Below are 23,472 nucleotides of genomic sequence, written 5' to 3' on the forward strand. Positions count from 1 at the left end.
GCTGCAGGGGCAGGTTTGTAGTAATCTGACAAGCAAGGGTTGTTTCCAACAGCTTCAAAGCCCTTCCTGGAAACGTGGCAAAAGGCAAGACATACATCAACGTCACTAAGGAATGCAGCTATGCACAAAAGGCAATCGTGCCTACTAAAGTGCCTTTGGAAGCACAGAGATCATGCAACTTCACAACAGTGAGGGGAGGCATCATTCTGAGTTTTCAGGACAAGTAATAAGATACGATACCATCAACTTTTATCATTCAATTCAACACTGAAGTCAAAATACTTGCAAGGCTTACAGGTGGCAGCATCTCTCTCTCACTTGCTTCCTACAGAACTCATCTGCTTTGAAAACGAGTAAGCAGGACCTGCCCGTAGAGCACTTCATCCCACCCTAAAGGCTTCATCAGTTTGGGTAACAGAAGGGTTTGCTGCCAGCTCCGGGGAGGAAGCCAGGCAGGGCAGAAGTACAGACTACACAGAGCAGGGATCTGTGGAAGTACCGAGACGATACAAATTTTACAGGGATTTGACATGAAGCGTTTTTAAAATCATGACACCCCCACGGTAACAATATAACAGCCATCACAAATTCTCTTAAATACTTACTGGGAAAGTACACTGAAAAGATTCTAGAAGCTGTGCCTCAAATTGCTGAGGATTCAGGTGAAATTTTATTCTTACGTTTCAGAAGACTTAAAATGACACTTCCTAGTAAAATCTAACGTCAAGAATACCAACCAACCACTTGCTTTAATACAGAATTTCAGTTACCAGGGAAACACAGTTGTAGCAAAAAAAAAAAAAGAGGGGAAAAAAGGTTCTACCTGAGTCTTACCTTCTGCTGGATGAATACATGCACCATCTCTATATAAAAAGATCCTAAATTACTTACGCAAAGTAAGAGCACTGCATGTAATACCACTTCCTCTCTGGTTACTCTTTGCCTAGCAGGCACGTTCCTTTATTCTCCCTTCCCTAACCCCAACTTGTACGTCCTTTCCTCCACAGCCCCACGTCACACCTGCAACACACTGCACAGGCCTGGCCTTTCTTGTCGACTCCGTCCTCCTTCCCTCCACCACAATATTACTTTTTTTTTTTTAAAACCACCAGAGGCCCTCCTAACATCTTCAACCCCCTCCTTTGCCTATTCACCATCCAGCTTGGACAGAGAGTTACAAGAAGCTTCAACATCCACAACTGAACAGAAAGACATCAATTGTGGAGGAGGGGGTGGAGGCACCAGTGGGAATTTCAAGCTACAGAACACCACCCCTAAGTCCAGCCTTAGCCATAACCCTCTAAAAGCAGCACTGGACAGAACCAGCAAAGGGCTGAGCTGAAGCACACATTCTCCCAGCGGTATCGTAAGCTACTGAATTTTAAAACCACTGCTCAAGCAAAAAGTCTGACAAAAAAGTTTGAAAATAACAGCATATGGGTAGTAAACCATTAACCTTAACACTGTGTGGGTTAAGTCTCAAGGCTTTGTCTCTCTTTGACAGACCTTATTTCCAGTCCTCCTCCTTGGCCAGGTTTCACTGTCCGCATGCTGCCGAGAGAAGAGACAAACAGTTACTCTAAAGAAGGAAACATTCAAAATCCTAATGCAGTAAGCGAACCAAAGAGAAGTGGTAACTCAAGACCTCACACGGAGAGGGCTGACTGTAAGCATCCTGCTACGCTCAACCACCCGGGTTCTGCACCCAGCCACCACAAAAGGCAGGGCTCACACAGACGGCTGTACGAGTCCACACCTGCTTCAAGCCTCACACACTTGCCCGTATTTGTACCTCAGCTGGTAACAGCCCACTGCAGCTGGAGTCTTCCCAACCACTATTCCCTCCCTCACATCTTGAAATACATGTTCCTCACAGATTTTAATGTTCCAAAAGGTATATGACTTTTTTTCCTGATTGAAAAGAAATCTCATTAAGTGGCCTTACAGACTGTTAAACTTCGACACCAATTTCAACTTCTGTACAGCTACAGAACTTAAACATTCTATACTATAATGATGAAGCTGTAAATTAATTGAACTTTTATCCAGCATCCACCATATACTTTCTCCTAAAAAAGTTTTAAAAACTTCTGTGCCTTTACGGTACGTAGTTTTAGGGCAAGAAAAAACTAGATGCAACAGAAAATCTAGGTAACAAAACTGATGCCCCAGTCACTGACTCTGAACTAACAACCCTTTTACACTACCCAACAGTTCACCACAGAAAGAATTAACCCACAGACGTAATTTTCAACTATCAGATATGTAACGGTCAAAGCCTCTCACTGCACACCTTGGAAAAACACCACTGTGATCCTCAAACATACACTGTAAAGATTAATACAGCTCACCAGTAAATACCACGTATGAATAGTAAAAGGCACCAAAACATGATCTGAATGCACTGCTTAAAAGCATTATGTCCAGATTTCACACCGCTGTCTAAAATGCTGGCTCTCCAGAAGTTTAATTTCTGTCATTTCTAGCCCCCACGTCCTGTCCTGTACCCCATGAACTGTGAGGGACTCTTAGGCAATGTGGGATTAAGCATTCGTAGAAAGTAGAAAATGTTTAAAATACTCAATTACCTGATTATTCCGTCCATCTGTAAGGTGGAAAAATGAGCCAGCATGGATGTGTGCTTTGTCACAGAGTCAGAATGATCATCTTCAGTCTGCTGTGAAGAAACTCCTTCAGTTCTATGTATTCAATATAATGTTCAGGAATAAAGCATTAAAATTGTCAAAAAAATCACAACTTTAATCTCTAAGATTTTTTTGAACGCTACAGCCTCCTCCTTTGATTGCTGGGCATAGAAAACAGAATCGTATGAACAACACCCCGATGAACAGGTTCACGCCTGCACCAGTTCTGGTTTTTAGTACAACACCAACAAGTTCACTGGCTCAAAGCCCGTCGGAAATCCTTGATGAAGAGCTCATTTAATATCACAGCCTCTTCTTAAGGTTTTCAATCTGTCACTGATGCCATAACTCAAGTATTCTAACCCAAGAGGGAAATTAAGGTAGCAACATTTTTAGTATTTCATTTTGCAAGCTGTGTTATTACACAGATAAAAAAGACAAAACCTACCTGGCTTTTCCCCAAATATGTGAGAAGTTTTATGTTCTCTTTACTTAAAGGAAAAAATTTCAAAGGAATGTCAGTATCACATTTGATAATTATTTCAGAAAGAAGCACAAATACATTACCTGTAACTTTAAAGGGTTAGTCAAAGAAAACCCCAATACTGTCCCCTCAAGAGTCGGATAAATACACCTCAAGTAACCTGTTTACTTGAAACGTTATTACATATTAATTAGTGAATAATGTAATTAAAAATATTAGGCACGTTTACACAGAATGACTTTCCTAAACACCATAAATGAAAAGCAAACTCCAAAATATTTGGAGTGCAAGAGATGCGTTTTATTGTATGCCCGTTACGATGAGTAACACATTTAGAAATAATAATCCCACATAACAGTGACAATCTTATTTTACAGCGTGTACATAATTTTTTACAGCCACATAAAACACGTATTTTCCTAAGAGATTTCCAAAATTTAACTTTCTGAAGTTTAGAAATATAAAAAAAATTTATTCTCAAGGAACTGATTCTCATCTGGTGCAAAAACAAAATATGAACATTATCTGAAACACAAAGCCACAATATAGCATGAAGTTACAATTTATCATGTGAACAGCTGTGTGCAAACATGAAGCAACTAAAAAAGTAAAAAATACACATTATATGCATAACATTTATGAACAGGTTTTTCATTAAATAGCCCTAGACCAGCTTGTTATATTAAGCGCCATTTGATTTGCAGCATGCTAACACAAAGCATTGTTTAAAGGGATGCATATTTTAAATGTATACACCGTAAACTGAAGATCCACCTCCAAACTCTAGTGGCAGCAGATTTTTCTGGTTAAATACTGCATATATACTTTCTTACAGATTGAAAATGCATGTTTATAGCATGGTATACATTTTTTTTAAAGAATTGATTAAAAGGTGCAATTTTATGTCTATATTGAAAATTTCGTATCAGGAGGCAGGACAGTAGTAGTCCTACCTGTTAAGAACACTGCCCTAAAGAACTTATAAGTACTTTGCATTTTAATGAAAAAACTCCTACATTTTGTTTTAAATATTCTTTTTAGAGACGATTTTAAAGTAGCGAGAAAAAAAATTAGTGTTGTCACAACACTATGAGCTGCATCCATTTTATCCTTAAAAAAAAAAAAGTCAAATTCAAAGTTAATTTTGTTATATGTGCCATACTGAACAACATTCAACTGGAGTTTCAGATAAAAAAGGGAAATTATATACATACACATCTTTAACCCTAGCACCAGAACACCACCTTTGAGATTATAACATAATGCTATATTTCAAACATCATATCCTGCAATAAAATAGGTTAGCAGCTTTGAAAACCATTAAAAAATTACTTGTTGGACCTAAACTAATAACGGAAACAAAAAAGTTTCCCAATGAAATGTTTAAAAAAAACCCAAACAAACAAACAAAAAAAGGGGACACCCCCCCAAATTTGACCAGTTCTGGAAATTAATTTCCAGGCACGATTTAAAACCGTTATGATCAAGTGACTGACTAATACTTGCCTTTCAAAACTGCACAAGAAGTTAGACTCGTCGCCTTTGAAAACAATTTGTAAACAACCCCACCACATATCTGAACTGTTTTCATATTGGAGACAAACGCTGTTACCGACAAAATGGATAACACAATCACCTCTGTTTCGCCTTCTACAGCTTAACAATGTGTAATACTATCAATTTGAAGACATTCATCCATCTTTTTGCAAATTTAAGACATTCATCCATCCTTCTGCATTCTATAGTGCTCTTTAGGTTCTGATAAGCAACAATCATAGGGCTATGAGATCCCCTGTCAACCCTAATACTTTTTAAGACTTTTAATACAAAGAATGTAAAGTTATGATTTAATATCAAGCTTTGAAACCAGGAGAAACAGTTCATGAGATTTTTATTTTCCCCAATTAGCATATCACAGTTTCTAAATTGCTTCCTTCTCGAGCTCCTATATTACATTATGGCCTCTTTGTGGTGCCTCATTATATGCTGATTTTTTTCGGATGGTCTACGGAATCCCTTTTTGCAATACTCACACCTATGGGGATAGTCTTTTGTGTGTATTGATATTACATGCCGTTTAAAGCCTGACGCATCCGTAGTGCTATATTCACAATACTGGCATTGATAAACTTTTCTTCCACTGTGGGTCTTCATGTGCTTCTTAAGTTCATTTTGCTGCCTAAATCCTCTTTTACATCTTTTGCATTTAAAAGGCAGGTCCTTGGTGTGAACTGAGAGGATATGCCCACTAAGTACAAAAGGATCTGATGTTTTGAAGTCACAGTGTCTACACTGATGTATCTTTTTACCTTTATGTGTTTCACTATGCTTTTTGAGCTCAGATGGACGATGGAAGCCTTTTTCACATACCTCGCACTTGTGGGGAAAATCCTTTGTGTGAACTGAAATAATGTGTCGCTTCAGGTCACTTGAGTTGGTGCTCTTATGGTCACAATGTGGACACTGATGAGTCTTATGCCCTTGAAATAATTCTGTGTGCTGCTGCAGTTCTTTTTCATCTGTAAACGCCTGGGGACAGTGCTCACATTTAAACGGCAAATCAGTCCCATGTTTGGTTTTGATGTGAGTTTTCAGATTGGACTGATCAGCACACCTGAAGACACAGTGCTGACACTGGTATGGCTTTTCCCCAGTGTGGGTCCTCATATGCTTTTTCAGCTCTGATGGGTGGCGGAATCCTTTCCCACACTCCACACACACATGAGGGAAGTTCTTACTGTGAACTGCAAGCAGATGTCTGTTGAGTAGTCCCTGCTCTGCAGTCTCATAGTCACAATATTTGCACTTGTGTAGCTTAGGCTCCTTGTCCCTCAGTATTAGTTTATTAGAACTCAACGGGCTGGCTTCTCTGTATCTTCTTGTATATTCTGTAAACTCATGGGTTTTATCAACTTTATTTATAAGCTTATGGCTTTCCAGATGATTGTGGAAACTTACTTTTTTGTTAGTTGTAAAGTCACAGTCTGTACACTGGTATTTCTTCTTAATCATATGATCTGGATGGTTCTTCATATGCCTTTTCAAGAATCCTCTGGATTTAAATTTTTTCCCACAAATATGACAAGGGTAAACTGTTAAGGGCTGTCCATCAGGACCTATTATAACAGCTGTTTTTAAACAAACAAAAACAAGTTATGAAGGAAACAAATTTCTGGATTAAGAAGTTTTAAATCAGCCAACTGCTGTTCAGATTCATGCACTTACACTTGCAGCAGACAGAGAATGGGTCAGTAGTTTAAAAACAACCAATCCACAGCACCTACAGTTTATATAGTCTTGTTTTAGAAACTGCTCGAACAGACCAGTAATACCATATGTGCAGTGAATACATCCATGATTACTTTTTAATAGCTTGCAAAATTCAAATGAACTGCATCAGCCCTAAGTGTATTGACTTTGAATGGCAAAAATTATTACATTTTCTATGCACAGAACTGGAGGGGGGAAGGACACAGGAAATATGCAAATCACCATTTATATTTTTTTAATACTGCATCAGCTTAAAAAAAAAAAAAAAAAGAATAGTGCAGGAGTAAGTGCCACTCCATGACAATACGCATAACCATACAGTGTTTACCTGTTTGCCATTGCCTGGCCTCTCCTCTCCTCCTTTTCTTGGTTTTTTGTTTTAGCACTCTACTAGTGCTAATGCTATCACAAATCTGCAGGTATTGTGTTGCATTACCGTTTTTGTTTTCTAATCGTGTATCCAAGTTATTTCCTAGAAACAAAAATTAGACACCATAAAAAACCTTAAACAACTTTTTTCTTCGGGACTGATGACTGGAATTGCACAGCAGCACATCTATTCTTTTTAAAAAAACACCGCCCGTTCCTCTACAATGAACATCTATAGAAGAGTGCCAGTCTAAAGCACTATCTACCTACGTTGACAAAAGTCAAGAATTTCATTGTTTAAACACTGACATACTGATACATTCCTCGATTTCTCATACTTCTCAAGGCATTCATTTCTTATGGGTTACACTGGTGTTTTCTTTTTAATGAACTTGGGTTTACGTCTTAACAGCTGCACTATCTGACCACAAAATTGCATTAAAAAGCCTGGCAGACCCTCCCACCTTCCCCACCCACTCTGAAGGCCTACCACACATCTAGAATTGTCTTCACTTCAAAATAACAGAGAAAGACTGTGAAGTCCTTCAATATATACTTTAGGGATAATCGTCTGCATTCACTGATCAGCAGAACTGACACGTAAATGTGTGCATTTTCAAAGACAGCAAGTTAGTTTCAATGCTGTACCAAGCACAGGTACACGTTCTTACCTGCCGCTTGACCATCTTCGTATCTTCTGGGTAGCCTTCTTTCATCTCCTGCAGAAAATGGTATTTTAGTCATTATAAATTAAAATTATTTTTGAAGACAATGGCTTCTGTCTGATAATGACAGAAAACTAACTTGGCTAACAAGGAGCAGCTTAATTCTATCCAAACTGAGATGTGCGGTTCACAATCAGTTCAGTATTTTATAATTATGAGCCCCAGGAAATAAAATCACATCTTTGTGAATAGTTAATATCCACTAAAGCTGTGTTTGCACGCTTACCATGCTGACTGTCTTTCCTGCTTCTCATAATTAATACGGTTGTTTCTGCAAACTTTTAACCTCATAAATAACCTCAGATACCAATCCAGAAATGAGGTTATCTGAAATCCACAATTTGTTCTTGAGATCAAAGTACTTTATCTTTCTAGAGTACAACTAGGCAGGTAAGGAAACTTGTACCTTATCAGCTGCTCAGCACTCATCTATATGAGGCACCACAAAGTTCTGGGGGACGGAGAAGTAATACCTTAAGAGTATATTCCTCAGTTTGGATTGCTATGTGCCAAGGCTCTGTGGCTCTAAACCACTTTATCGGCCCAACTACTGTGCTCAGAAATATTACACGAATGAATTTTAACTAACTGTAACATAAACCACAGAAGACCTGATACTCTTTTAATAAACACCTAACATGCCAAAATCTGAGAAAAGAACAAATATGAAATAAAAGGATATTCAGAATTCACAATATGTCCTGATAGGACACTTCTACTATTTGAAGCATGGCCACAGAGGACAAATTACATTTTTTTTTGTTTGTTTCTAATATGAAGGACTAACAGGCTTAAAACACATATATAAACTGAAATTATAAGGAACATATCCACACATTTATTCCTATTATCCTCTTTTTAAAGTTATTTCCCCTTCCTCCTAGCTAATGTAAACACTTAAGGACATTCTTGTTTTTGTAAAATCTTCAACAGCCAACTTAAACAACCATTAAACCCCACACATTCTGCACATCTGAGCCAGAATCAAGAACAGTATAAAAATTCTTCTAACAGCTTTCCTTTCTAGTTCAAAAAACTCAACATAGAGCAATCCATTCATTCTATGGAAGACAATCAACTACTAATCAGTAATCTCTAAATGACTGACAGGCCAGCTCTGGGGAAAAAAGCACCAATGTAAAAATGGAATTGTTTTCTTCATATCAAACGGCAAAAAACCTGAGATCTGATGTGTAAAAGGTCATGAACGACATCAAAATGATTTGTCACATCATTTCATCAACTCCACTAACTGACACTGCTAAAAGATCAGAAGGAGCTGTTCCCAAACCCCTAGGACAAGGTGGGAGATTATCACATTCACACTGAGATTCTGGAAGCTAGATTAGGGAGAAAATAACGGAAGGGTTTTTCAGAAAACAACCGTAGAGATCCCTACCGTAAGCAGCAGCCCAAGCAACAGGGACAAAAGTTTTGTTCACGCCAGAGTCTTCAAGCTGTGTGTCTGGAAGTGATGTAGCTTCTTCTTCACCTACTATAACTTCCATATACACTTCATCTGCTATTTCAGCACAGCCTGGATTAAAGGAGAAGAATAAATCTTTACTTTTATTCTGCTCATCCTAAATTTTTGGTAATTTATTTTGCTCTCACTCTGATTGATACCCGTTAAAAATTACTTTTCTTCCTTTGGTATTTAGAAACCACCCCTTAGGGGATCATTGTTTATTCAGACATTCCTTAAAAAGAGAAAACACATATCAATAAATACAAATCCAAAACAAACAGCAACATAAATTCAAATATACAAACTTATAAACTTCTCTGATGACCTTTATTTGCCACTTTGCCAGAAAGCTGATTAAACAAGGTGATTCACGGTAGGAAAACAGAAAAATGAGAAACTTGACTAACCTCATTAACTTCATCCACGGACACGTTAAATTCAATATAAATAATGAAATGATTGCATACAGTATGCACAAAGTGCATTTATCCACATCAATTTAAAATAATTATAGCCTGCTTTTTATTTTTAGGGAGGATGAGCTTAGTTTTCTACTACTTCAGGCTGAAGAATCCTTCAGAAAAATTAAGTCCTTGAGAATGACGTTTATATTGTTGTACAGAACAGCATGAGAAACAAAAATGTTTCTTATTATGCTTACTAATATCTTCATCTTCCTGAGAAGAGTCCTTAACAGCCATGTAAACCATTTTTTCTCGCTGCATTCTACCAACACCTCCTTGTTCAATTACTCCAGCTACAGAATGTCCATTGTGAAAGTCGCTCTCCGTGACAATTTCCGTCCCACCTGTAACAAAAAGAAGTTAAACACATTAAGTAATTGTAAACAAAGCCACTGTTAAGATTACTTTTGGATTTAAGTATTTTTTTCTTTTCTATAACAAAGTTATTTCATAAAACTCCAATTAAATGTTTTTACATCCATGTCTGTCATAAAATCATGCAAGTTTGATACCTTGGGGCAGATAAGGAAAAAGGTCTCTCAGTGTGTCCTGGTGGATTCAAGACTGAACAACTACTTCCCAAGAAGTATCAAGAGCCTTTTAAGCATGCTAGCAGCGACCTCAGGTATGACTGGAAACATACACTTGCTCATGCCACCAAAAAAATGACTGTCATTCTAATCTTGCCCCAAAAATAGCTTTTAAATTCTCTCTTAGGATGTGAACAGCTAATTCTTATCCCTCTTCCTCTCCCCTATTCACTCACCTTGCAAAAACTGGTTCTTCGGTAATTTTTCCTACAAAGATTCTAACGCTTACGTCTCAGACTCATTACATGGGACTGAGTAGTACCTTATCCTGGGGTCACACTTCTCAAACCACAAGAGAGCAAACGTTACTGCCAATGACTTCAGCAACAAGAACATTATCTAAAGAGAAAGACTAGCAGGAATGTAAGGTGCTGCACCAAATCCCTGGAGACAACACAATCTGAAAAGTAAGTCAGAAAGAAGGAAATGAGAAGTGCCCACACAGTCCTGCTCTGGGTGACTAACCAGCTTTGGCCCACCGACTGACTTGAACAGAGGCAAAAGAACAAGTTCCAACTTGGAGCTTGACATTGATGCTTGAGTCAGAGGGAGATGGCAGACAAATATTGATGCTTAGTTGTCCATGTATCTCAGGGACTGAACAGTGAGTAGAGAAGCTGCAGATCATGGCAGAACAAGTTAACATCTGGTACACCAAGTGTCCCTGCTTGCTATGACAAATGGTCCTGACAGAAAATGCTCAGCTAGGCAGTTGAGTCCTAACCAAATACATTGATCCATCACTCCCTGTAAAGTGTTTCATAAATAGGCAACTTTGCCAAACGTCCTTCTTCCAACCAAACAGAAGCAGCTCTCCCTCTGTAATCAAAATGTGGAATATCAGTTTCCCCAAGCTAGATGAAATCTGAGATAATATTAAAATCACTGGGATGGGTGATGTCTCTATGGAATACAGTGTATGGAGACCTTCATGCTTTTGAAGGCAATGGTGCCCAAAATGGCCAACTAAGACAGCAGGCATGCCTATCAGCCAGACAACACAAGAGAGATCCCAAGGAAGCTAAGAGAAACACTCCAGAAACTTAGAAATTTGGTCATTATGACAGTTTGGAACAGGTAGAGTAATTCTGAAGAATTAAAAGAGAAAGAATCTCCATTGCAAGGTGCATAATCTGTGATTATACAATTCATGTAAAATAGCAGATGCTGCTGCTCGTACGCCTGCAGAGGAAACCTCTTCCATACTGGCAGTTAAAAACAGGACCACAGTCCTTTTAGTCACTGATCCTCAGTTTATAATTGGTATACACATGTGTGTATGCCAAAACTACTGATATTTTTTAACACTTATTCTTGTATTTTAAGTTTTACTTTTCTGCATTTACGACAAAACAAAAGTGATTTTGTCACCCAAGCAAATGTTACAATATTTGTCAAAAGTGGCTTTGCTAGGACATTTATTGGAGTAACTAGACTGCAATGTAAACGGACAACACCTAAGAACAGCCCTCCACCTCCGCCCAAAAGATCACGAGACTACTGCTCATGGCTAAAACTTGAATCTCAGATATTCTTTGTGAAGACTGCCATCTCAGTTTCTGTATTCCTTAAGTCTGAGCAGCAAAAGTACACTACCAACACAATCAGCGCTTTCCAAGTGGAAGTACTCACCAGTAATGAATGGGGTAATTTGCCAGGACTACTTCTCATGGCTACATCAGAAGCACGGAGAGTAACTCAAGAGAACATCCCTGCTGTAAATTTGTTTTCAGTCATAAGCGATTTTGATTCTTTCAGTTGCTGCATTAGCAGTCTGTCCCTCAAGACTGACAACCTATCCCCAGAGGAAGAAATGGTATTTCAAGAACAAGGCCTGGCAATTCACGTAGGAATTGGCAGATGAAACAGACATCACAACAGATAGGGATGTTAAAATGCTGCTTCTCTGGATCCCCTCCCCATGGCTCTTCACAACCTTTTTCTCACACTTGAAAGGAATCAAACACTGAAAATCCCAGGGCCTTACAGAACTACTCACTAACCTTCGGCCAAATCAGATACTGTCTATTCCAAATAGGATAGCAAAATACATAAAGTTACTGCGGCAACCCAGTGAAGCACTTGATTAGTAGGCTCCAAAATCTACACTCTATCAACCTGCAAAAGATACCAAGCAACTAATTCTAAATTAACCCACCCTGAGAGAGACAGAAAACCAAAGACAACTGCCCTGTTAGCTAGCAGTCTGATCATCCCTGGGGCAGTCCTTTTCCGCCATCACCTTGACCTGAAAAGATGACTTGTTTCTCAGAGAAGAAAAATCAAGACACCATACAGCCAAAAATTTCCTGAAGCAGCAGTTCAAGATATTTGAAGAACAGCACCAGGATTCTTAGTAATTGGGAGGACTTTGCTGACCTAATCCCTAATTGTGTCTAAAGTTTGAGATTTTGGCCGCATAGCCTGGGCAATGCTACCTGTCTACGGGAGATGTTCTACACTCCAGGAAGAACAGAGTCAGGCTGATTTGCCCTGTGAATAGCTCGGGGGCTACAGGTCAGGTACGTTCCTGTGAGGCAGAGTTTCAGTACCTAAATGCAAAGCGTAAAGTGCAATGAGCCAGAGGTTTCAGCTCTCAGAACAACTGTAAGGGGGACTCTGGTTTTACAAGTTATGAAGAACAGAACATGGGTTAGCTGTACGTCCACTTGCAAAGCAGCTGAAGTGCTGGATCTATCCTTTGCAAAAGAGAACGGCAGAGCAATTCTGAGCTTCTTGGTTAGGTTTGGAAATGACTGTATACCTAAAGCCCCAGCAATCTTCCCCTCTCTCTGCATCAAGGCTGCCGAAGACTGTTCAATGACAGGAATCCACTCTAGAGGCTTTTCTGTGCTGACACACAGTCTTGCAACGTCAAGAGAAAAGCAGCAGCTGAAAAACAGCTGCAGACACCCAACCACTTCTACATTTGGGCTTTGACTGCCTGAAAATAAACACTGCTAATCAAAAAAGAACTTGAGACTAATACAGACCCAGTATTTATCGCATATGGGCAGCCTCCACAAATGTCACATTCTACAAAACATTCCAGTCAGTGGATTACATGAAATTAAGAACAACAAACAAAAAGATCCTGAAATACTTCAAATTAGTGGAAGAACACACAGAATGTAAAAGGTACCTATTTCAACATCATCTTCAGCTTCAGCTTTAAATATGTACACTTTGATAACTTCTGAACCAAACCCGTCATCTTTAGCAACATCATCATTTGTCACCTCAGTACTGATTTTCAAGGGAGTGCTTCCTATATGGTCCAATTTTTCTCCAACATCATCCACTGTAAAGATAAGAGAATAATAATGAGGTTCAAACACATCTTTTAAAAGCCAAAGTAATCAGTAGCATGATTTTCTCCACTATTATCCCCATGCATAGTAAAGGTCTGTATTCATAAATGGCCTTTACAAAACAATTCATATCAAGACACTTAAAAGAGATTCCGAAAGTTCACACTCATTTTATTGCAACTCAGGAAACACAGCAAAAATTACAGAATGAAGAACACAAGAGGGAGCTTGTCATCAACAAGAATGTGGTAACCGGTTATGTCTGAGATTATTTCACTGAGAAAGCAAAAATGTATCAATAAGTAAAATTTAACATCTACCCAAAAATGTTAAAAATTAACCTGAATTGCCTGTTACAGTCTAAGAGTCCCACAAAGTTTCACTACTCTAAGATACTGGTGACTAAAATTAAGCAGCTGAAGCTCATATGAAAAGTGATGACTCAGAGTATGTTGCCAGTGAAAGAAGTGTGCACCAAAAATTTGGCTACATCTTCACCCTAAAAGAAATTATGATTTTATCCACTTTATCACTGGAAAACATAAATTAATGAAGATTACTGTATAATATACAGCTGATTAAAAGATGCAGCGATAACAAATCCCAGTATTACTATGTGAAACTGACTTCTCATTCTTTATGTAACTTAGTCACTCTGATTATTTGGTCTACATATCCAAAATGCTAATTTTATTTATATGACAAAAATTACACTCAAACTATTAAAAGTGTAGAAGTAACACTATTTTGGTGAAAAGGGTATTCACGCAGATATCCATATATACAGACCCCAATATGGAGGCCACTGAACTAAGCATCTTTCTGACATATGTATTGCCAACACACTTCTCTCAGTGGATAAAATTAGCTCCTGTGCAGACGGCCCACACAAACCTGTGCAACACTTAACACCCACTGAAGTCCTCTATTTAGAGAAGAATTCCACAAAATGTAAACAAAATCTGAAATAAACACAGCCCAGGGAAACAGCAATTTACTGCATACATAACATTAAAATATGTGCATACTAGGTAAAAAAAAAAAAATCATTAAAATGAATATTAAAGAGACAGGATGTTTCATGACTAAGAACAGAGTCTACTCAACGCAGCCACTGAGGGCTTGGACTCCTGCCGGAAGGATGGCTTATCTCAGGGCGGCTGCAATGGTTCCCCAACCCCATCTAAGTTTCCTGCCCTCAGTGCAGAGATGATGGCTCTTGAAGAGCTGCTTTTAACTACTTCAGGCTGCAGCCTGGTGTATTAAGGTGTTTAAGCTTTTCTTAATACTCCGGGCAGTGACACGAGGTGGTTCAGAACCCGCTGGAAAAGGAGCAGACGCCCTTCCTGCAGCAGGGGGTGAATCCACCACAGCAATCCCAAACTAAGCTCTTCCCACTCACAGACAGGATTTCACAGAAAGTCCTATCCAACTAACGCTGTTTTTCACCCCCACATTGAGGAGCCTTATTTCTATTTCAAAAATGTTGGACTGCATTGGAAGAGTACAGAAGTTATCAAGGACAGCACCAGATATAGTGTAGGTAGGAATAATTAAGTGTATTTTAGAACCTCTGAAAATTTTACATTTTGATGAAAACTAAACGGAAAACATTTAAAAAATGCTATGTTTTAGCTGTTTCTTTTTGTAAGTAAGAGATTAATCGCATTGCTGAAAAAATATCAAACATGGATCAGTAGAAAATAATACAAATTTCCTCAGGAAAAGAATTATGTTAAATAAAAAACATTCTACATCTCCATTAAAATCGATGCCAGCAACATCAACACCTTAATCTGTTCGAATCTGACATGAACTGCATGGCGGTCGTGTCATCTCACCGAACAACGAGAAGAGTAATACTGTGAACACCACAGGTGAGAAAGCCACCACAGAGAGGCTGGCACATTCCTCTGGCATGCCAGTCTAGGTTATTAGTACATCTTTATATCCTGTATGGGAGCGTTACTGCATCTGCTAACCGGAATTTTTTATGTTGCCAGAATGGAGTTATTAGAAGAGAGGATTATGCATCCTCCACTACCAAGAAAGGGAAGATGCTAAAAGAAACTTATAATGGAAAAAAGTATTTCCATACATTATGAAGTTTCTTATCCATATTCTTCAAAATGATACACATACGTCTAACTTTAGTACAATGAACATTTCCACTGCATGTACGAGTCTTTCAAGAACTGGAGGTAACTGCTAGTACAAGGCAGGAGTGGTGACACATATAGCTGTATGACTAGACATGCTGTCAAAACACAGAAAGACTATTTAAAGGCTGGGTGGAAGAAATCACCCATTGTGAGCTGTTACTGTCATTTTAGAATTGGTAGGTGGTAGTCAAGTTATTTTCAAATCTGCAACTCAAGCAACACCAACTTTTCCTAACCTCTTAAATTTTATAAACAACACACTATCAGGTTAACACAGGAAGTAACTATTTCTGTACTGGAAGGTTATTTAGCAATAGTAACGTCCTACTGAACAGTGCAGTAATGCCATATATGTGACAAGAAGTTTTCTTTATGGCAAAAATTTCCAACTATTTAACCAATATTGGGTGACAATGACCGTATACCACTGTATCTGGTGAAATAACACAAGAAAAAAACCCACACAATTTTAGACAGTCACCTTACCAGGACATCAACTGCAATACAACAAAGATTACATAAAGAAAAAAAAAAGAGGAATTTTTCAGTTTTACAACTTTTATAATAAATTTTTCAGCCAAAGATACAAAGTAAAATACAAGAATACAGTGTGCACACTCACATGCTGTGTTCTACCATTTCAAGTAAAGCTCCCAAACCTTCAATATCCTTCAAAAAACAGGGAGTCCTGTCTTAGAGGGGCAAACTTACAATATTATTTTTAAAATTAGCGGTTACTCCCACATCATCAACTGTCCTGTGTATTCTCAAAGATCTTCAGTCTCTACTAAGCTACAGTAATAGAAACATAGTAGGAAGCCTGTGTACCCAGGGCCTCTGGAATCACTTTTCTAGAAAAGCAGAAGTGTAATATAACAAAATTTGAAAACATATAAACCGGACTGAGAAAATGATACTGATATAAACTGTCATTTGTGAGACACCGCCTTTTGTTTCAAATACCTCAACAAAAGACACTGAGTCGGCAATTGCTATTGTTTAAATTGCTGTCATATGAAGTAAATTTCATGGTTTCAATCTGGTTTTTAAACACATTTAGACAAGGGGAAAACAATCTACACAGCAGGACACTTAACCTTTGTCAATTTCCAAATAATTAGGACTTTTTATAAAAACAGATGGTGAAAATATTCTATTGTCTAAGTAATACGACTTCAATCACAGACTGTTAACCCATCAGTGCCAAATTATCTGGTGACTTTTCCCAGTGACAGTTCTCAGGAACAGGAATGCTTACTTTATGTCAATGGAATACGAAAAGTGTCTTCCAGATCTGACTCATCCACCAGAAGCACTACATATTATTATCTCGTCACTTAAAATTAACTGAAAAAACACAACAGAGAACCTTTATAAATATAAGCTGAATCCTCCTGAATAAACAAGGTTTAAAGGAAAACTCAGCACACTTCCAATCTCAAACTTACCTTACTTCGCTGTTTTCAGGTGTGTGATGTCCAGATTCACCGTGGATTGCCAGCTCCCAATTCATGTGATGCCTCAGCATGCACTACGCTGGTGATACCACACCCACCACAGGAGCCCATAGGGACAACATGAGGGCAAGATAAGTCCCGTGGTTTTACAATTGCTCATATTTTTCTAATGTCTCTAATACTTCTTTTATATCCCATAGGTTACAATATAGGAGTATTAATATTAAAATGTTTAGCAAATTATGTAACACTGTATCGTCATACACTAAAAAGGAGGTGGTGGTGGAACAGTACCTTACCCCTAAAGGCCAGCTCCAGTGTTGTTCTTTGGTGGGTGTGAGGTCACCAACATAGTGCATGCAGGGCCAACGCACGGATCGGGAGCTGGCAATCCGCTGTGGGTCTGAATATCGCAAACCTGAAAAACAAAAAAGGGTACGCTTTAAGCTACACGTGTGCCAACTCCTCCCTGGCAAAACGGGATGTACTGTTCAGAATTTTCCCGTCTCAGTATGAAATGGACTGGGTTCTTGACAACACCATATGCATTCAGTTTGTATTAATTTCCTTTTTAACAAGTCCCTTTCAAACAGGTGTTCTGGAGATTTAAAACAAGGGATCATGGATATCCTGTGGCACAGGTTGTGAACGTATCAAAAAAAGATTTTTAAGTTTTAAGCTCATAAGGCTGATTTAAAAAAGCTAAATTCATCTGCAACGAGACAGCAGAGAGGTGATAATCTAGTAAAAATTTCCAATTACAAAATCATACACAGCTAGTTTACAAAACTATAGAGATAAACTTACTATTTTCCAAATAGTATTTACATAAAAATATCATTACCAATAGTGTATAAAATATCTAGATGGGAATGTTGTCTTAAAACGGTGTATATACAGTATATTTAAACTGTAACTCCCAACAAACAAGTAAGACAAAATTCCACACTCAATCCAGCTTCACACCCTAAAATGCACTATTTTAGAAGTTCCCAAAATGTGTCCCACAGACAGCTAAGGGCATTATCTGTCATTTTATGTAAAGTTCCCCACTTTTTAGATGCTAAATTTCATTAAAAGACAGCTAAGTATTTTGAGATTCTTTAAAAATATCATTTTGTTGTGATTTACATTATAAAAAAGTTCAACACTCCTATATATACACCCCAAAAGAAATGGCATAAAATTAACTTTCTACAATATTTACTGAGCATTTGACAATTAAAAAATACAAGTAAACAAAGTTTTAAACTGCATGATAAACTGAGACATTTATCTATTCTACACAACAGATTACCTTCACAAACATAACAAATCCAAGGTTAATTTAAAAACATTTTAAAAAAAACCCACCAAAATTAACAACTGCGTAAGACTGATTAATTTTTGATGAGAAAAAAATCAAAATCAGATACTTTGTTGGGCCAAGCTGGCATACACAGCACAACACAGGCTTCAACCTTAGCAGAGGCAGGAGACCTCATGTTTATCTATGATCTGGCCAATGGGGTCGAGTGCACCCTCAGCGAGTCTGTGGACAGCACCAAGTTCAGTGGGAGTGTTGATCTGCCCGAGGGAAGGAAGGCTCTGCAGAGGGATCTGGACAGGCTGGACCGATGGGCCGAGGTTTAACAAGGCCAAGTGCGGGGTGCTGGTGGTCAGCAGCCGGCTGAACGTGAGCCGGCAGTGTGCCCAGGTGGCCACGAAGGCCAGCAGCATCCTGGCCTGTATCAGAAATAGTGTGACCAGCAGGAGTAGGAGAGTGATTGTCCCCCTATACTCGGCACTGGTGAGGCTGCACCTCGAATACCGTGTGCAGTTTTGGGCCCCTCACTGCAGGAAGGACACTGAGGTGCTGGAGCGTGTCCAGAGAAGGGCAACGAAGCTGGTGAAGGGTCTGGAGAACAGGTCTTGTGAGGAGCGGCTGAGGGAACTGGGGTTGTTTAGTCTGGAGAAGTGGAGGCTAAGGGGAGACCTTATCGCTCTCTACAGCTACCTGAAAGGAGGTCGTAGTGAGGTGGGGGTTGGTCTCTTTTCCCAAGTAACAAGTGATAGGACAAGACGAAATGGCCTCAAGTTGCGCCAGGGGAGGTTTAGATTGGACATTAGGAAAGATTACTTTACCGAAAGGGTTGTCAAGCATTGGAACAGGCTGCCCAGGGCAGTGGTGGAGTCACCATCCCTGGAGGTATTTAAAAGATGTGTGGATGTGGCGCTTAGGGACCCAGTTTAGTGGTGGACTTGGCAGTGCTGGGTTAACGGTTGGGCTGGACGATTTTAAAGGTCTTTTCCAACCTAAATGATTGTATGATTCTATGACTGCCTTAATTTATCTAAAATTACTACTTAAAACAAAATTCTAGATTAATAATGTAGTTTCCAACTGTGATTATTCAGGCACACAATGATTATACATATATATAAACCTTAATTTGCTGAAAACTGTCTCAAACTGGCTTCAAAACATTGCAAAAGCCATTGTAGGCTTGAGAATACCTGACAAAACTATAAATGTATCACACAGGTGGGGTCACCAGGTAACTGTTACTGAAAGTTTAAGATGCTCTGGTTTAAGTGCAGGGATCATCATTATCAATCACACTTATCTATCTTAGAAGGAATTCCAAAGATGACTTTACTTACAATTACAAAGGTGCAGTTGGAAATACCGCAGTTACAGAATACAACTCATCGTAAGTACTCTGTCAGAAAGGAGGAATTTTTTCAATGAAACAACTGGCTGTAAAAATGGTGTTCCTTTATTTACAAACATTTGCTTTTAGACTGAGGCTCTTACGGTTCTTTTTCCAAAAAAACCCTTTTTGACTTCCTATTAGTGACATATGGCATTACAGTAGTGATAGAATGATATAAAAAATCATTGCTGTCCATCCTATACTGAACAAAAAATAAATACCAAAAATATATTTTGCATAAGGGACATAAATGCTATGAAATATTGAAATCATTATAATCACTAATCACTCATGTCCCCTCTGTCTTGAAATCTTTAATAAATGCAGCTTGCTGTAAACAGTGACACTTTGACACACTTGGCAATGCCATTTTTTTTAACATATTGCTTCTGACTAAATAAAATCTGTTTTGACCTACTCACATTTCAACTTGGAAAAGTGAAAAATCTAGCATGAACTACCATGCATTTTTACCACATTTGTGTAACAATAAGAACTTGTATCTTGAATATAATTTAACCACTGAAGAAACACAATATACCTAAGGTCCTCTGAGTAGCTCTCACTCAACAAGTAGTATAGGACCACACAGTTTCCTCAGAGTTGAATGCCGTGTGGAAACTGGAACGGGCACCACTTCCCAGTGTAGAGAGACAATCAACTAATGCACACAACCCCTTACTGTGAAGTTCAGTCCAGAAGAGCACAATATACAATAAAATGCCTATTATAATTTTTAATACAGCTAACCAAACAATAGTTTGTGGACATGTAAGAGAAAACTTTACGAGTCAGATATCTTAAAACCCTATTTCTCTGTTGGATACTACTGATTAAACCTGACCCATTATTTTTACACAATCTACATTAACATCGTAATGTACCTGGTATTTTTTTAAAAAAATATTATACTCAAAAAATGTGGAAAGTTTAACCTTCTGATGTGTTTTTTTTTCAGTCTTCAGGAATATCTAGTTTCAGAAACACAAACATACACACTCATTCACTCAACAGCATGAATGTCATTCTCTTTCTTGCTGCATCAGCAAGAATGGATTTTTCATGGAGAAAACCCACATCTAGACACCAACAATTAACTGTGCAACAGACTATTATTTGAGAGTTCCAGCACAGAACACAGCAAGAGTCCAGTTACAGTAATTTCTCCCCACCAGACCACTTCTACTTCAGATAATCTCCTGGTTTTATCTACCTTTGTTTAACTTACAAGATATCATTAAGTAGTCTTCAGATGTACTCTTGCCATCATCATCGTCTTCTGTTTTTATAGTCACTGTGGAGCCAGGAACAGTACCAGCTGCTTGAATGACTGCCTCAGAATCTGAGTTCGCTACAAGAACTTCTTCTGAAACCATTGTAGGTGAGTTGGCTCCTGACACAGAGTCTTGCACCACGTGCTCCAGATGTCCATCAGGACCCGTAACAAGGTCAGCCACAAAAACCTGATCGGGAACTCTAACAGTTTCTGTTATTAGATCAGTAGTCAAAACATGATCACTGGTATCTAATGCTTCTTCAATAGCAACATCAGCTTCCAAAACAGAATCAGGAACAATTACACCTTCTGTTACAACATCAGTTTCAGTGATGATGTCAGGTCCTTGGACAACTTCAGCTGCTAAGCCATGATCAAGAGTTATTCCATCATCAGTAACGACATCAGAAACTAGAACAGCTTCGGGAACTGATACAACAATATGGTCTCCATCAATATGAGCAGTGCCAGCCATTCCAGCCACTATGAAACAATTATGAATAAGGAGAAAAGTGTTAAAATTATTGCATTAGTAATTAGTTTATCTAAGGAATGGAATAATTGTATAGATAAGTTAAACACACGTACAAATCCGTTACTTTTCAACAATCCACATTTTGCGTTTCACTCGATAAAGACTATCCAAAGCAGCCTGTATTCTTTAAATTAAGAAAACATGCCACTTCTTTAAGACGTAACGGAGTTTGCTCCAGATCTAGTTTTTGCAATGCTGGTAAGTTAAAAACTACAGGTCAGTTTGCAATTTTATCTTTTTTTTAAATTCCGGTTAGAAAACGTTCGATTACAGTAGCAGTTTGAATCTTCACAGAATTCCTGCATGATACTGGAAGTGTGGCAACAATGCAATAATTGCTGCTACAATAGAAGGACTCTCATCCTTTAGACTGCATGGGCCTTGACAAAAGCAAATACTGAGTTGGATGCAATATTTATAGTACAATTTCCAACAACTTGACACATTGCAAGGGATGGCCAGAAGCAGAAACCTGCTTTTCATTTACAGACTTGACCAGCCAGTCATATTTGCAGACTACTTTTCTATACATAAAAAGAATGCACAGTGAATTATTTGAACACAGACATAAACAGCAGTTTTAATCTTAATGAATAAAACACTCAAGAAAGTGGTTCTTATCAGAATGAAAAAAAAAATTATTCAGCATTGTACTGCAAATGCAATTATTTTGGGACACTCTGAGGGATATTAATTAATGTTAGGACAAAGACATCGTCCTTCCCAATACTTGAGAAGGTCATCTCCTGTCGTAATGCAGAAATGGAGACCCACAAAAAGTGGAGATTTCTTGCTGTCCTTTCTCTGAACCTTCAAAATTGCTGAGGTTATTTAGTGCTGCCACCAAAAGAAACAGTATTCATTTTTAAAAAAAATCAATTTATAAACAAGTTTTCTTATATCAGTACAGTTCCAGAACTGATGCTCTTGACAGAAGACTTCTAAGCACGTGTGAACATGCAGATTTAGCTAAATCTGTAAATCGTGGTCTGCGCAGTAAGTTATCTGTTGTCACACAAAGACATTATTTCCCACCACATTTACTGAAACACCCTCAAGGAGAAGTGGAGACTGTAATCAAGGTAAGTGCACAAAGGCTCAGATGTTGTTTACAGCCTGAACTTGATGCTATTTACACGTATGTTGGAGATATAACAACAAGGCAACGTGATTTAAAGCTGAAGCACACATACCACAAAACCACTGAACTCTAGATAATGTTTTCTGCCTCAGCTAGAGCACTTTGGGCCACATGCTTTGCTTTTTTTTTTTGTTTCAGAATTACTTCAGTATTTTGGAATAAGCAACTATTTCAGGATCAGCAACTGAAGTATACACAGATATATTATACACCACTGTAAATTTCGAATTTTCTCAAAAAGTAATGCAAACAGCATTATTATATCAGTCAACTTTACATCTTGATATCATTTACAAATATATAGTACAAAACCTGAAAAACAGTCTTGATTTTATCCATTATTTTTAATAGTTAAAAAGTTTACCAAAATCCTGCATAATCATAGTGTGAGGCATTTTGGGTTCCTGTGTTTGCAATCCAAGACTTCCACCACCTGGATCCATATTCAGATAAGTTCATTCACAAATAACTGCAATAAAAGCAAAATCAGAATTTATGTTGAACAGCATTACTGTGTTGATTAGCTTTGCTGGATCAATGTGTCACACCAACATAAAAGTATTTATCCAAAACTCCAAGAAAAAAGCATGCAGTACTTCATACAATTCATCTTGCTTTATTCTTTTGGTTTTATATTTTTTTGACCCAAAATCCTGAAAATATTTCCATCCATACGTAGTCCTACAGTAATCAAAAGAATTACACACATGAGTGAAACCAAACAAGTCATTAACTCTTGCTCAGGATTTAAAAGGGTTTTTTTTATGTAGGTCTTTGGTTACTGCCTGGCCTAGAACAGTTCTGGTTCATACTCCGTAGAATTTAACTGGAAAGTGCCTTCTGGTGACCTTCAGCATGCAGACATACAGACTTTAACAT

General features: G+C 38.2%; 1 protein-coding gene across 6 annotated transcripts; it reads right to left on the bottom strand.

Moving 5' to 3' along the window:
• Window positions 1–1,472: 1,472 nt before the first annotated feature.
• On the bottom strand, window positions 1,473–23,047 carry ZNF711 (ZFX family zinc finger ZNF711). 6 transcript variants are annotated; one of them, XM_086470210.1, is made up of 10 exons: window positions 22,958–23,047; window positions 20,870–21,400; window positions 13,158–13,316; window positions 9,623–9,769; window positions 8,893–9,030; window positions 7,440–7,487; window positions 6,728–6,871; window positions 5,500–6,257; window positions 2,589–2,674; window positions 1,473–1,551 (listed from the first exon to the last, which is right to left on the bottom strand). In XM_086470210.1, the coding sequence occupies exons 1-10, from the start codon at window positions 23,034–23,036 to the stop codon at window positions 1,473–1,475; spliced, it is 2,169 nt and encodes a 722-aa protein (XP_086326336.1). In that variant the 5' UTR covers window positions 23,037–23,047. The 6 variants fall into 6 exon arrangements, with proteins under 6 accessions (XP_086326336.1, XP_086326335.1, XP_086326334.1 ...); XM_086470209.1 differs by having other exon boundaries at window positions 2,589–2,677; XM_086470208.1 differs by lacking the exons at window positions 1,473–1,551; window positions 2,589–2,674 and having other exon boundaries at window positions 4,965–6,257; window positions 6,836–6,871.
• Window positions 23,048–23,472: the final 425 nt, after the last annotated feature.

The sequence above is a fragment of the Leptosomus discolor genome, chromosome 9 (assembly GCF_034619465.1).
Source record: "Leptosomus discolor isolate bLepDis1 chromosome 9, bLepDis1.hap2, whole genome shotgun sequence".
Taxonomy (NCBI): Eukaryota; Metazoa; Chordata; class Aves; order Leptosomiformes; family Leptosomidae; genus Leptosomus; species Leptosomus discolor.